This window comes from Grammomys surdaster, unplaced genomic scaffold, assembly GCF_004785775.1.
Source record: "Grammomys surdaster isolate TR1022 unplaced genomic scaffold, NIH_TR_1.0 60, whole genome shotgun sequence".
Classification (NCBI taxonomy): Eukaryota; Metazoa; Chordata; class Mammalia; order Rodentia; family Muridae; genus Grammomys; species Grammomys surdaster.
In genome coordinates, this window is record NW_021604562.1 from 1,039,708 (window position 1) to 1,053,775 (window position 14,068).

The window sequence follows — 14,068 nt, forward strand, 5'->3', positions numbered from 1 at the left end:
AGGGGAGGGGAGGGGAGGGGAGGGAAGGGAAGGGAAGGGAAGGGAAGGGAAGGGAAGAGAAGAGAGGGAAAGAAAGATAGATGAAAAAAGAAGAAAGAGCTGATAACTCTAGGAGACGCTCCCAAGCTAGGAAAGCAGCCTTCATTAGAGAGGACTGGGTAATACAAAAGCTTCTCGGCATCCTAACAAGAGGCAGAGGCCAATGGTTTGACAATTCATTCATGACCAATCCATTACAGTTCAGGCAAAAGAAGGGGAAAATTGCCCCACTTGTTCAGACAGTTGATGAAAATGAGCTCAATTACTCTGGAGCGTGGGGACAGGTATCATATACAGCTCCACTTCAACAGAGTCAGAAATGAGGTTAAGCCTTCTTTGCATTATAGTATAGCCAGGATCTACTGCCTATTGAATGTGAGCTTGTTTTGTTTTAGGTAATACGGGAACTATACATATTTATCAGCAGCTCAAAGTGAATACACTGTAAGAGACAATCGATTGTTGTTTCAAGGGGAGAGGTCAGAGAATAAGAAGAGACAAATGTGTTGCTATGGAATCCAGAGATGGGCTTTTTTGCTCAATTAGAAATCCACTATGAGAACAGTCCTGGACCGAACTTAATGAAGTATACTAGCATGAAGAAGCTTTTTATGCCCATCTATCCTTACATGATGATATTTAAAGCATCTGACATGGCCATAGAAAGTTTTCATAGCTCAGGACCACCTATGTCACCTCAAAACTTGAACTCTTAAAAAAAATCAAAAACCTTGTGGCTTTAAGTGAGAAAGCAGAGTTTTATATATTTCAGGTTTTCCATTGCCTTTAGAATTATTACATTTCATTTTAGTTTGTGAGCAGGCTAGAGGCATGCCAGGTATGGCAGCCAATGCCCTCCCTCTTTGTTTTGACACAGGGTCTCACTATGTAACTCAGGCTGTCCTCAAACTCACTGTCCTCTTACCTCAACCTCCTGACTGCTTGGAAGAGAGACTTAATACACCACACCTGGTTTGTCTTACTTTTAAACTCAGTATCACAGAAGAGAGAACCTATATTCTCCAAAGACTTGACTCTGTCAAGCCAATCGGAACTCCCTAGTATGACACTGGCCCAAGCCAAGACTATCCCCATGGCTTAGACCACAGATTCAGATGTCCATTTTTAAAAGGCTAGTTTGTAGGCTACTTTGAATTCATTCATTCTAGATTCAAAGGCAAATACTCAAGATGGATCTGCATGCCCCCCTTGTGACAGCTAAAGACTATAGCACCAGGTTCCTGTCAGTCCTAAGGCCTCTGGCGGGTGATGTGGAGGCATGAATGGCACCATGCTGGAAGTTTCCCAGCTGATGTCACCACAGGGACAGCAGCCTAGCGCCAGCCTTACCTGCTCTCCCTTTCTGCCTCTGCTCTTCTTGTTCAGTCAGGTATTCCCCAGTCTGGTATTTTCGGCTCTTCTGCCGTCTCCGTTTCTTTCTCTTCATGAGGCCCTCTTCCTCATCATCTTCCTCCTCTTCATTGGTGTCCCACATTTGCCGGGCAGCCTCTGTCCTCCAGGGCATCTCTCGGGCTCGCCACAGATGCCTGCGGCCTTGGCTCAGCAGGGTCTTGTCCTGGGCATGATGACTGCGGTACTGGGTATCCCTTTGGGTCTTTCTGACTTTTCTCCTCTTAGCTGGGGTGGGAGCCACCTCCTCCTCTTCCTCTGTAGGGAAGACCTCCTGGCTTCCCATGTCGCTGTCTGCCATACCAGCAAAGGAGCTACAGATGCTTCCTATGGATGAGACATACAGAAGACATTGGGGTACTTCTTTAAGGGATTAAGTATGGTATTGACACAATGTCTCTAGAGTAGAAATTTGTAGAACTGAGTTCAAAAGATCAGGATCTGTCAGCTATTAGGGGTATACTTATCTCGAAGGACTGTTTTGAGGGCTCAAATGGAGTCTTTTTTTTTTTTTTTTTTTGGTTTTTTGAGACAGGGTTTCTCTGTGTAGTTCTGGCTGTTCTGGAACTCACTCTGTAGACCAGGCTGGCCTCGAACTCAGAAATCCGCCTGTCTCTGCATCCCAAGTGCTGGGATTAAAGGTGTGCGCCACCACCACCTGGCTCAAATGGAGTCTTTCACTCTTAAGTAAGTACTTTATAGAGTCCAAAATACCATATATAACCATGAAGTATTAAGAACCATCCTTGCTCATCCATGGTGCAGTGTTAACTTGAATTCCACTTACAAACTGAACTCTCACTTAGTGTTGATCAGGAGCCAAGCATTACAAAAAGGGCAGGCGAGAGCTACAGTATTCTGCTGCTTGGTAAATAGGAACAAGTGAGTAAGAAAGCCTGGTATGACAACTTAGGCCCTAATAACCCTTTGGTCCCACCAATATGGCCAAGAGAGCTACCTTGGCCAAGCAGAATTGTTACAAAAGAAGAATGTCTGTGACAAAGAGGAGAGGCAAGGAGTCACTTTCCTATATCTGATTTAGCCATGTCCCTGTGGAACACAGCAGGCCCTCTTCCATTAAACTAATCCTACCTCCTACGGAGCTGTGGAAGTTCAAGGGTGGAGTTTTCTCTCTAGTCTGTCTGCCCATCCACTGCAGCTGTTCCTTGCTGCTGGACAAGTACAAGCTTGATCACCCCAGGACAAACAGCATCTTTCCTATTCTCTTGAGTCACCTTGCCAAGAGGTTATTTTCTCTCTCCTCACTTACCCATAACTCTGCTAACAATAAAAGCACAATCCTAAATTGGCCTGGTTTTACACTACAGGAGATCTCACACCTTCCTTAGAAGCAACACTACTACGTTTCTCCCAAAAGCCCAGCTGTTAACTCAGCAATTCCTAGACCCTAGTAAGGTCAGCAAAAGGAAAACGTGGTTGGGGGGGGTGGGGATAAAACAAAACAAACAACCGAACAAAAACAAAGAAAACCCACCCTAGACCAAAAGCTTCAAGTTGGTCAAGTACTTAAAGACAACGACTACCCCACTAAACTTTGCATTATATGGACCAGACAGGGAACAGAGTGTTCTAGTTAATCTAATATTCTGATTAATACAGAATCACCATAGAGATCACATAGAAATCACCAATTTCCAAAGAATCAAATACAGCACAATGAGCACAATGTGTTTAACACAAAAATGGGACTGGCCATAATGCAATCACTCTTTGATGATTCAGAGGACACTTCAGGACTTCCTGGGGCCTCCAGGCCATCATTATAAGTCCCAATTACCATAGAGCTTGCCATGTGCTGAGGTGCCAGTTAACGGGATGTCAGATCATTGAATTTTCACTGCACTATGTGTCTCTATTCCTTCCAATTTGCATGGGAATCTGGGTGAATGCAGGCAACCATCTCTTTCCTGTGTTCTAACAGAGAGCCAGCAGAGAGGAGCACAAACTGGAAACAACTATCTTCTTTAGACCCACAGCAATACAAGTTCTGTGGAGCACAGGTAATGGTGCTGGCCCATACAATTCAATGACCCTTCCAAGTTTGATAACACCTGTTGCATAGGGTGATGAGATTAAAGCCTCAAGGTTCAAAGTCTGAGGACTTCAGATGGGCCTCAACGATCATGAGATGCAAAACTTTAGAACACAAATTTCCTGAGTGGCAGGGGCCTTTCTTCTTTCCATCACTGGCTCTTAACAAAGAGATGACATTAAATGTCTAATCTAACATAGCTAAACAAACTGTCCTAAAATTTCAGGCAATCCTTCTGCCCTGACCCAGGACTCTGTTGTCCCTGCAAACTGCCTGCCATTTTGGCGCAAGGAAATAAAATGTCTACTTATACTAATGGCAAAATCATTCAAACCACACGTGTACGTTTTCAAAGGTACCAAAGCAAGGTCTTAGCTTTACTTAGTCTTACTCACCAGACTGACTGCGCGTCCGAGTGCTCAGAACCACAGGGATGAAGTCACGGAAACTGCTCTTTGCTTTCTTTTCCAAGGAACCTGGAGTAATGTGTGGTTTAAGGGCAGAAAGTAGAAATATCACAATTAGAAATCTATAAACCAGAAAGCCCACATGGGATACTCAAATAAGAAAACCGAAAGGTTTGTATCGAGCCTGCAGTTAGCCTGCCTTAACCCAACTGACTCTCCTTACGCTGCTATCACTACCCAGCCCTTTTTGGGAATGGTGATTTTTCAAAACTCAGGGCTGGGTCATTTTTTTTGCTGATACCAAGAAAAGCAATGCACAGAATCAATTTAACAGCATACTGCATAGTACAATCTCTACCTAAATAACACAAAGGTTGGTGTGTGCTCATTCTAACTGAGCTGTATGCAGCCTATCCCAAAGAAAAGCAACCTCGATGGACCTAATAAGGTAAGGCTGGAAGTGATGGACAAATAGAAACAGGTATATGAGAGCAAAATAAAAGAGGTATGTCATATCCAATGAGCAAGATCATGAACTATGGATTACTATATGGATTATATAGATAATCCAGGAAGGCCTGGATTATCTCCCATGAAGGCACTGAGGGACCATCTACAGTAGAGTACACAGATCAAGTATACCCTATACCCAACCCAAACAGTCTGGGTATCCTTAACTGATAAAAAGGGTTGAGACATTGCTTAACCTTTCTAGCTAGCTAGCTAGTCGCTATTTGTTTCTAGTTTTAGAATGGGAGTTTTCCAACATACCAAAAGGTCTCAGAGAACACAGTATAATGAACCCAATCCTGCTGGTTTTGAATAAATATTCCTATAGCTGCTGCTTCTTTGAGCCTAGATCCCACTTCATGGAAATGGGTTGGTGAACTCTTTTGGAGGACTGACTGCTCTCTATCCATCTGCAAATTACCTTGTTCAATGTTAAGACTAGAGAATGTGGGGTACTCTAATTCATGAGACCAGAACACATCCGTCGTCTCCGGCTGTTAATTTCAGAGGTCCAATACTATCACTATTCCACAGCAGAGAAGAATCCATTTGCCACTCGATCTCTCAGCCATTCTCTCCCCACCAAAATTCCACTGGCTCCCTCTGGAGTTCAGACTGTAAGGTCACACATGGCCTTTGGGACCTACCTTCCTCATGACCATCTGCTCGTTTTCCTGGAGGCTGGGACTCAGGCTTTGTCGGCGGCTTCCGGTGCTTGTGCTTTCCCCTGACTCCATTGTGCTCTTTTCCTGAATCTAAAGCCCCTCTGGGGCTTTTCTTGGTGGGTTCCTGGGGGTCTCCAGGCAGCTTCCGGCACTGTGTAAAGTAGAACAAGTCAGGTCTGAGGTCAGTTTTGCTTCTTAAGAATGTTCTCTATTCTTAGAAAGGGTCACATCATATGCCTGTTGCTTACACATTTACATGAACTACCAGAGTTAGAACTGGGCGTGTGTATGTTACAGTACTATAGGACACACTGAGTTATAAAGGCTTCCTTGGACTTAGTCAAGTGTCCTTGCTGGTTCCTTCAGTGATCCGTATCAGAGGTCTACAGAATCTGTATTCATGGCCCCTCAACACACATCCAGTGTTTTTTTCTTAAAAGGTCCAAACTTGGGCCCCATACTCTGCAGACCCAAACACAAGTAGGCATTAAACAAAAATGCCTTTTCTGTATGTTAGGTAACTACATGGCTCAAACAACTTCATTGTCAGCAGCATTGCTAACAATTGATAAAAATTCTGAGAACAGGCAAGTCAAGAAAAACTTTTTTCATGTGTCAGTTAATACCAGGAAATGGACTAAACTACAGCAAGAGGACCATTACTACATAGGAGGTACGATTCCCACCTCCCTATGAACACAGTGCACAGGGACAGGTCTGGTACACCATTCACAGTGAACCTGGGTATATTTAAAGGATGCTTTACTCTCTGTATCACCTTCTACTCTATCATTGGCTTTATCCTAACAACCACCTCACCGAACAGATGAAGAAACGGCGACTCAGATAAGAGGTCAACTGACTTTTCCTGGGCCACACACAGCCTAGAATACATACTACCTGAAGGGATGCCACTTACCAGGACACCCTGCAAGGTAGCTCATTTACATCTGTAGTAAGAAAGATGGAGCTGGAACTAAGCCCCGGTGCTCCTGGTCCCCATATCTGGGCATCTTCTTATCAGCTTTCAGTGATCTCCTTCCCTATTTGTTGTCTCTGTCTACTGTTCCTGTCCAGTCCCATTCCCACCTATTATCAGTTTACACATACATTGTAGGAACCCTGCCTCAAAGCCACAGATTTTCACAAGCTTTGCAGTTTCTCCATGCCACTAAACAAGAAATGGTAAGGTGGGTGTTTCTAGTACTGTAGACCTGGGGCATGTGAAGTTATGTTTTAAGAAAGAGGCCCTCTGCTTCTCCCTGTTCCAGAGACAGCTGCATCTTATGGTGCAATGCCAGCCTCATCCTGTAGACAAAGTGCTGATGGTTGGTGTGAATGGATTTGGCTATATTGGGTGCCTGGTTGCCAGGGCTGCCTTCGGCTCTGCACTTGGCAAAGTGGAGATGGTTGCCATCAATGACCCCTTCATTGACCTCAACTATGTGGTCTACATGTTCCAGTATGACTCCACCCATGGCAAATTCAACAGCACAGTCAAGGCTGAGAATGGGAAGCTTGTCATCAATGGGAAGCCCATCACCATCTTCCAGGAGCGAGATCCCACTAACTTCAAATGGGCCGATGCTGGTGCTGAGTATGTCGTGGAGTCCACTGGCGTCTTCACCACCATGGAGAAGGCCGGGGCCCACTTGAAGGGTGGGGATAAAAGGGTCATCATCTCTGCCTCTTCTGCTGATGCCCCCATATTTGTGATAAGTGTGGACCACGAGAAATATGACAACTCGCTCAAGATTGTCAGTAATGCATCCTGCACCACCAACTGCTTAGCCTCTCTGGCCAAGGTCATCCATGACAATTTTGGCATCATGGAAGAGCTCATGATCATGGGTCACGCCATCACTGCCACTCAGAAGACCCTCTGGAAAGCTGTGGCGTGATGGCCATGGGGCTGCCCAGAACATCATCCCTGCATCCACTGGTGCTGCCAAGGCTGTGGGCAAGGTCATCCCAGAGCTGAACAAGAAGCTCACTGGCATGGCCTTCCGTGTTCCTGCCCCCAATGTATCCGTTGTGGATCTGACATGTCACCTGGAGAAACCTGCCAAGTATGATAGCATCAAGAAGGTGGTGAAGCAGGCATCTGAGGTCCCACTGAAGGGCATCCTGGGCTACAGTGAGGACCAGGTTGTCTCCTGCGACTTCAACAGCAACTCTTACTCTTCTACCTTTGATGCTGGGGCTTGCATTGCTCTCAATGACAACTTTGTAAAGTTCATTTCCTGGTATGACAATAAATACGACTACAGCAACAGGGTCGTGAATCTCATGGCCTACATGGCCTCCAAGGAGTAAGAAACCCTGACCACCCAACCCAGCAAGGACACTGAGAGCAAGAGAGAGGCCCTCGGTTGCTGAGGAGTCCCTGTCCCCAACACTGAGCATCTCCCTCACAATTTCCATCCCAGACCCCATAATAACAGGGGGGGCCTAGGGAGCCCTTCCTACTCTCTTGAATACCATCAATAAATGTTCTATGCACCCAAAGGAAAAAAAAGAAGACAGAAAGAGTTAAACATACTCGAAGTCAGCTAGGCATGATGATTCATGCCTTTAATCCCAACACTTGGGAGGCAAAGGCAGGAAGATCTCTGTGAGTTCGAGGCCAGCCTGGTCTACAGAGAGAGTTTTAGAACAGCCAGAGGAACCCTGTCTCAAAACAACAACAACAAAAAGCTACTTGAAGTTAATCTTGATTTATCAATTTGGCTGGATTGACAAGCTCCTAGTACAGCATAACTCTGGGTGTATCTGTGTTTTGTTTTGTTTTGTTTTGTTTTGTTTTGTTTTGTTTTGTAGAGAGAATTAACTAAGGATGGCAGAAGACCTGACCTAAGGGCATAGAGCATCATACAGTAGGCTAAGGGCCCAGATGGAAATCTGAAAATTGATGGGCGGTGGAAGTAGTTCAGTAGGTTAAATACTTGACACAGGACCATGAAGATCTGAGATTCATCACCAGAAAAAAGTCAAGTGTAGTGGTGCAGCATGCTTTTGATACCAGCACTGGGAAGGCAGAGCTAGGTCGATCCCTGTAATATAACTAATGAGCTCCCGGTTTCAGAGAAAGACTGTATTACAACACAAAGTGGACAGCTAATGAAGAATCACACCCAAGACTAACCTCTGGCCTGTACAGGTACTTGTACACACAAACACCCATGCACATGAGCACACCCAAACAAAAACTAGGAAAATGAGAGCTCAGTACTGTCGATATGCATTCATTCATATTCTCATTCATATTCATTCTGTTTCCCTCCCTCCTTTCCTTTTGGCTGCCATGAGCTGCTGTTCTGCTCCACAACATTCTCCCCACTATGAGGGACTGACATCTCTGAATCCATGAGCCAAAACAAACCATTCCTCTCTCATTGTTTTCTCAGATACTTAGTCAGTGGGATGAAAGACCAACACAGGTTGATTTTTCTTTTTCCCATAACCACATCCACATCACCTTCCAGTAGGGTTATCAATTTCTAGTTCCTATGAAGCAGGATGGCAGCCATCTTACTGATGGGATATTTGAGGGAAAAGAACCCTCAATTCTCCAGGCATGGGGAGCACCCACTGCCCCAGCAGATTCCCAACCTCTGCTCACTCAGCAGAGGGCTAAGCTCAAGCAAGTTACTGACAGTTCCCATGAACCAAGGTGTTAGAGAAGTAGGGAAAAAAGAGGGAGATGGGAGATGACTTCTGAAAATCTGAACTTCAGGTGCAGCTAAAGAAAAACTATCTTAAGGCAGAAGAAATAAAGCTAAATGCACATCAATTTGAACATATCTGACTTATTTCTAAATATTGTTTTTAGCTGCATCTTTCAAGTACAGATCATTAACTTTTACTTCCTAAGGTAGACCCCCCCCCAAAAAAAAAGAACATCTAGAAGAGATTTCTGTTTGTATCTCCTGCCAGGGCAGCCATGAAAGTAAAAATACACGACATATGACACACTCCAACTACATGAGAAGTTGGGAGGATGGGGAAACCAAGATCAGTGTTCGGGTTAAGAGATATTTGAAATATATTTCAAGGGACAAGAATAAAGTATAGTCAGCATCAAATGAAACATCATTCTTTGGCAGGCAAGATGGACTAGCAGTTAAAGGTGCTTGCTGCTACATGTGACAATCTGAGGTCAAGTCTTGGTACCCACACAGTAGAAAGAGAGCTGCTGAAAATTGTCCTGCTTGCCACACAGGTGCTGTAGCATACATGTGCCACACACATATACACGTGCATGGAAAATAAACACGAACATAATAAAAAAATTTGAAAAAACAATTCAAGCAAGTCACAGGAGCTTATTCTGCTTCTAGGCCATCCCCAGCAATGGGTTGTTTGGAATTAACTCCTCATCTGAGCTTGGTTATTAGTCACATGTTCCTCAAGAAAATGGGACCTGACAAAACACTTAGATTATCTGGTTTCCAAAGAAAAAACCTGGAAGCGCTGGTTGCCTTCTCCTCCTGTAAGTTTATTCTCTGCCCCCCCCCCCATAGCTTTCAATTGGCCTACTGAACTATCCATCGCATACTAGAAGGGCTGTGCCTACTTGTCATTAAGTCACCAGGACAAGACATAAGCTCCATGAGGGCAGGGGCCATTCTGTTTGTGATACTAAAAACAAAAGCAGTCACTAGCATCAACCGAGCACTTAATTACGTGCTGAGTGCTATTTTAAGCTCTTGTATTCCATCTCATTAATTGTAAAAGCTTTCCTGAATTCTGCTGTAACAATTTGCTAACTTACATGTACAATGCAATTGTTTTCAGTATAAACACAAAATTGTGTAACTATCACCATCTGCCTGGTACAGAAACTTTTTCATCACCCTGAATGAAAACCCTCCAGCCCTCCCTATCCCTAGACAACTATCAAGCTACTTCTTATCCCTATCAATTTGCCCTTTCCAGATATTTCATATCAACATCTCATTTAATCTTTCCAACAACCCTCTAAATAAGTATTATTTGTCTCACTGCAGAGATGAAGGAACTGAGGGTAAAAGACATTAATCAATGTCACAGAGCTATGAAGAAGTGGGGCCAAAATGACCCTATCAAAGTTTCCTTTCTTCCCTGGGCCCCAAACTGCCAAGGTCAGTGGTCCATCATCTTTAAAGAACCAGGAAGAATTGTTCCTTGGGGAAGAGCCTGTGATTAAGTGATTTCCTTCACCAATACCTTCTCAGGCTTTCCAATTTTATCTAGGACAATGGCTTCCCTGGCCCCAAGATGAAATCATTTCCTACATCCTATGGAATGAGCTAGGCCCTTTCCAGGTGAAAATATCACATACAGAGAGCATGAGTTAAAAAGGGAAGGCCTCCCATTCATCAGCTCTGTTCCCACAGCTAAGCTGCTCAGAGCAGTGTATGAGAAGGGGTGGGGTCAAATCCAGTAGAGACCCAAGTGAAGGAGACCATCAGGAATTCTAAGCCATACACTGGCACTCACCTTGGGCCCCAAGGGACTCCGGACCACGGGCTGATCATGTGGCTCTGGTGGCAGCTGCTGCTGTGGTTCTTCCTCAATTTCCTTTTCTTTGTTACACCTGACCTTCTTGGGGGGCGGAGCTTCTGTCTCTTCATCTGGCTGCCAACTGTTCTTGCAAGTAAAGACCCCAACGCTTTCCCGCTTCACTCGAGCTTGTCCAGCTTTAGCCCGGGCTTCAGCCTGGCCTCTCTGGGGAACTGCTGGAAGACCATCAGCCCGGAAGCAGTTGGCTAAATTGAAGACCACATCGCCATCTGCTTTCTCCATTTTCACCCGCCCCAGATCCACCTGACTTCCAAGCTGTGAAAGGTCTGTGCTGGGGCCCCTCTCGCTGCTGGGAACCACATCTAAAATGAGTTCCTTAGAGTGGCTGTCATGAGGTAGCAAAGGCAGCTCAGGCATCTTGCACAAGTTCTGGGGGTTGGCCAGGACGAGCTCGTGGGACATATAGGTAGCCAGCACTTGGTTTTTAGGCTTTGTGTCTGCTGTCAGCTTCAGGCCACAGGCTGCCTGGGGGCCTTCCATCTTAGGAGTACTATCAGAGCAGAGGTGGCTCTCAGATTCCTCAGATCCCTGATTTACTCCAATGTCCCCACTGCTAGGCTGAACAGACAGTGCCAGGGTCCCCGACTGAGGGCTGAGAGTCAAGAGGACAGGATTGACTTGTTCTTCATAAGGCTTGGCAGCAATTCGGCACGTTTTGTTCTTTGTGACAGCATCCTGCTCTGGAGCAAAGGGGCCCCCAGGCCGTGGCTGCCCCTCAGGAAGTCCATGAACAGCTTCACTGGAACCAAGAGATGACACACCAGAAAACTCAGAAACAATGCTGGTGGGCCTGATAGGCACCCCCTGACTGGGGGTTAGTTGCCCGGCACTAGAAATGCCAATAGAAAGCAGAGACGCCTGGTGGTATGGTGACCAACCAACAGGCAGAACCTGGGTGCTAGTGGGCTTCCCGTTGATGGAACACCGTGGGTACATATTTGTCAGCCCTGTAGGTTTCCATAAAGACAGTTCCTTGGTTTGGCACCCTGGTAGCCCAGGGGCAATGCGGGCTGGGGTATAACGGGATTTGACTGTGCTTAGCTGTCCCTCAGCACCAGCCTGGCTGCTTTTCTTGCCACAAGTGGCACCAGTGCTTTTAGGCTCTCCTTGATCAATGATGGAGATGGGCTCCTGCTTGGGGAGATGGCGGGGATCTCGGTTAAGGCCCAGGTTAGGGTCCTTGTTCAGCAGCAGGGATGCAGGCACTGGGTTGGCCACTCCCACATATGTGCCAGGAATGGTACTGATCAGAGCAGTTGAGTTTTTTACCCAGGTGCTTGGGTCTCCATTCCTCACCATCTCAGGAAAGATAACGAAAGGTGAGGAGGTGGAGCCTAGGCAGGAAGTAACGCTGCTGCCGGCAGCCTGGGTTGTGCGCTGAGACCTAGACAGGACTGTGGAAAGGAGGGCCTTGCTGCTGGTGTGCACAGGGGTCAACACAGGCATGGGAGGTGTTTTACGCTGGTTCGGCAATGGAAGCTTCTGGCGGTTGGACTTGGAAGAGAGGTCAAGAGGCATCTCACTGCACTCAGGTGGAGAGGCCATCTCTCGCTCCAGCTGTGGAGGTGACTTGAGAGGAGAGAAGGTGACAGAAGTCCCTTCTGTTTGTTGATCAGTGCCACCTGGCATCTTGGAGGGGTGTGGTGGGACTGAGCTCCCACTAGGGGCTGGCAGCAAAGGCTGAGAAGTTGGAAGCACCTTGGCAGAAGCAGTGGTGAGGGAGGTATCTGCCAAAGGTCCAGGGACCCCATCAGGAGCAGGCTGGCTGTTAGTACTGCTAGACGGGGAAGTACAGGAGAGCCTGTTCACCTCTAAAGAGACCAACTTTGAATCTGAAGCCAAAGGCCGGGCCACAGAAAATGCATATGGATAAGAGCGGAGCTCTGGAGAGGTCAACACACCCGGGAGACACCTGTCCTGCAGGTAAGATGGCAGGACCGGGAGTGTGAGCGTGGAAGAGACTCCCAGAGTGGTTGGCAGTGTAGCCACACTGAGTGGCTGGCCACAGCTCGGAGGTGGGATGTACACCAGCGGCTGGTTAGGGGTCAGCACTGTCCCTGGTTGAAAAGACAGGGGGACTTTTTGCATAGCTGGTGCCTGAGCTGCAGGAAAGCACACTCGACTCAAACTGAAGGAGGCTGGAATGGGTGCCGAGGTGGGGATGGCAGTTGGTGTGGCAGCTGGCATGGGCGTGGGGGCTGGAGTAAAGATTGGGGCTGGGGTGGGCGCAGGCACCGGTGTAGGAGCAAAGGCAGGAATAAGGGTAGGGGTAGAGGGTGGGCCAGAGGATGGGGTCGGAGTGGGCATTGGTACAGATGGAGGGGCAGGAGCTGCTGGAGGTGTGGATGCTGGCATGGGAGCTAGAACCGGAGTTGGGACAGAAGCAAGGACCAAAGTGGGAGCCGAAGGAGGCACGGGAGCCTGGATCAGAGCCAAGGGAGGTGCAGACACAGAGACTGTGAGAGGGGTAGGAGCAGGAGTCGACAAGGGCACAGGGACTGAGTGGGGAGCAGACACTGGCACAGGCACCAAGACAGAGGCTGACACGGAGAGAGGGTTTGAGTCAGAGATGAGAGTAGGCACCGAGGGTGCTGCTGGGGCGAGAGCGGGAACTGGTGCTAAGGGAGGGGAAGGAGCTGAGGCCGATGTGGCAACTTGGACTGGAACTAGTCCTGAGTGGGGCACTGGGGCCGGGACAGAGAGGGGAACTTGGAATGGATCGGGAACTGAGGGGGTCCCAGAAGCCGACCCAGGGGTAGGAGGGCAGATAGGTGCCGGCAGCTGACTGAAGTTAGTGGTAACTAAAGGCAGGGTACCCTCCACAGGGACTCCAGTTCCCAGAGTTGCCAAAATGAAAGTGTTCTTCTCCCCAACACTGTGCCGGGAGTCCAAAGCCTTTACCCCAGCTGGCGAGCAGTCAACCTGTTTGCTCATTTGGGTGCTTAGGGGAGTCCAGGAGCAGTTGGCCCTGCTGTGGCTGGCCTCAGTGCTGTCAACAGTGGGCAGCTTAAGCCCGTCTCCTGGGCTGCTCAGTGGCACCAGGAGGCCCTCAGCCTCTGCTGTATTCCCAACGTAGTCCATTTTTGGCTGAGGATCATCAGGCTGATCTTCTGACCTGTGCCCAAGTTTTTCTGTGGTACTGCCATCTGGGTTTGTCCCCCGGGCATTGCTGCCACTTCCAACTGCCGTGAGCTCCACCTGCAATGGAAGAATAGCATGCCCATCTCAGCAAAGTCCCTGGAACTGATGTAGGTACCCCTGAGGCCCCTGAGAAGTACCTGCTGGTCCTCACGACAACTCAACCAACTGCAAAGTACAGGGCTCGTGCAGAGCAGTTTGTGTCTCACCTACAGCATCCTCATGTCTTCTTGTTCTCATTCTCAGGAAGGCCAAACTAGGCACATGGTCCAAGAAGCTCA

General features: G+C 47.5%; 1 protein-coding gene across 1 annotated transcript in view; it reads right to left on the reverse strand.

The window, feature by feature from the left end:
• The window catches only part of Bcorl1 (BCL6 corepressor like 1), a 67,568-nt gene that overhangs the window by 27,656 nt on the left and 25,844 nt on the right, over positions 1-14,068 (reverse strand). The window contains exons 5-8 of the mRNA XM_028762811.1: positions 10,566-13,847; positions 5,067-5,235; positions 3,898-3,978; positions 1,390-1,776 (exon numbers count right to left, since the gene is read on the reverse strand). Of these exons, the coding sequence (XP_028618644.1) occupies positions 1,390-1,776; positions 3,898-3,978; positions 5,067-5,235; positions 10,566-13,847 (3,919 nt within the window). The remainder of the gene's footprint in view (positions 1-1,389; positions 1,777-3,897; positions 3,979-5,066; positions 5,236-10,565; positions 13,848-14,068) is intronic.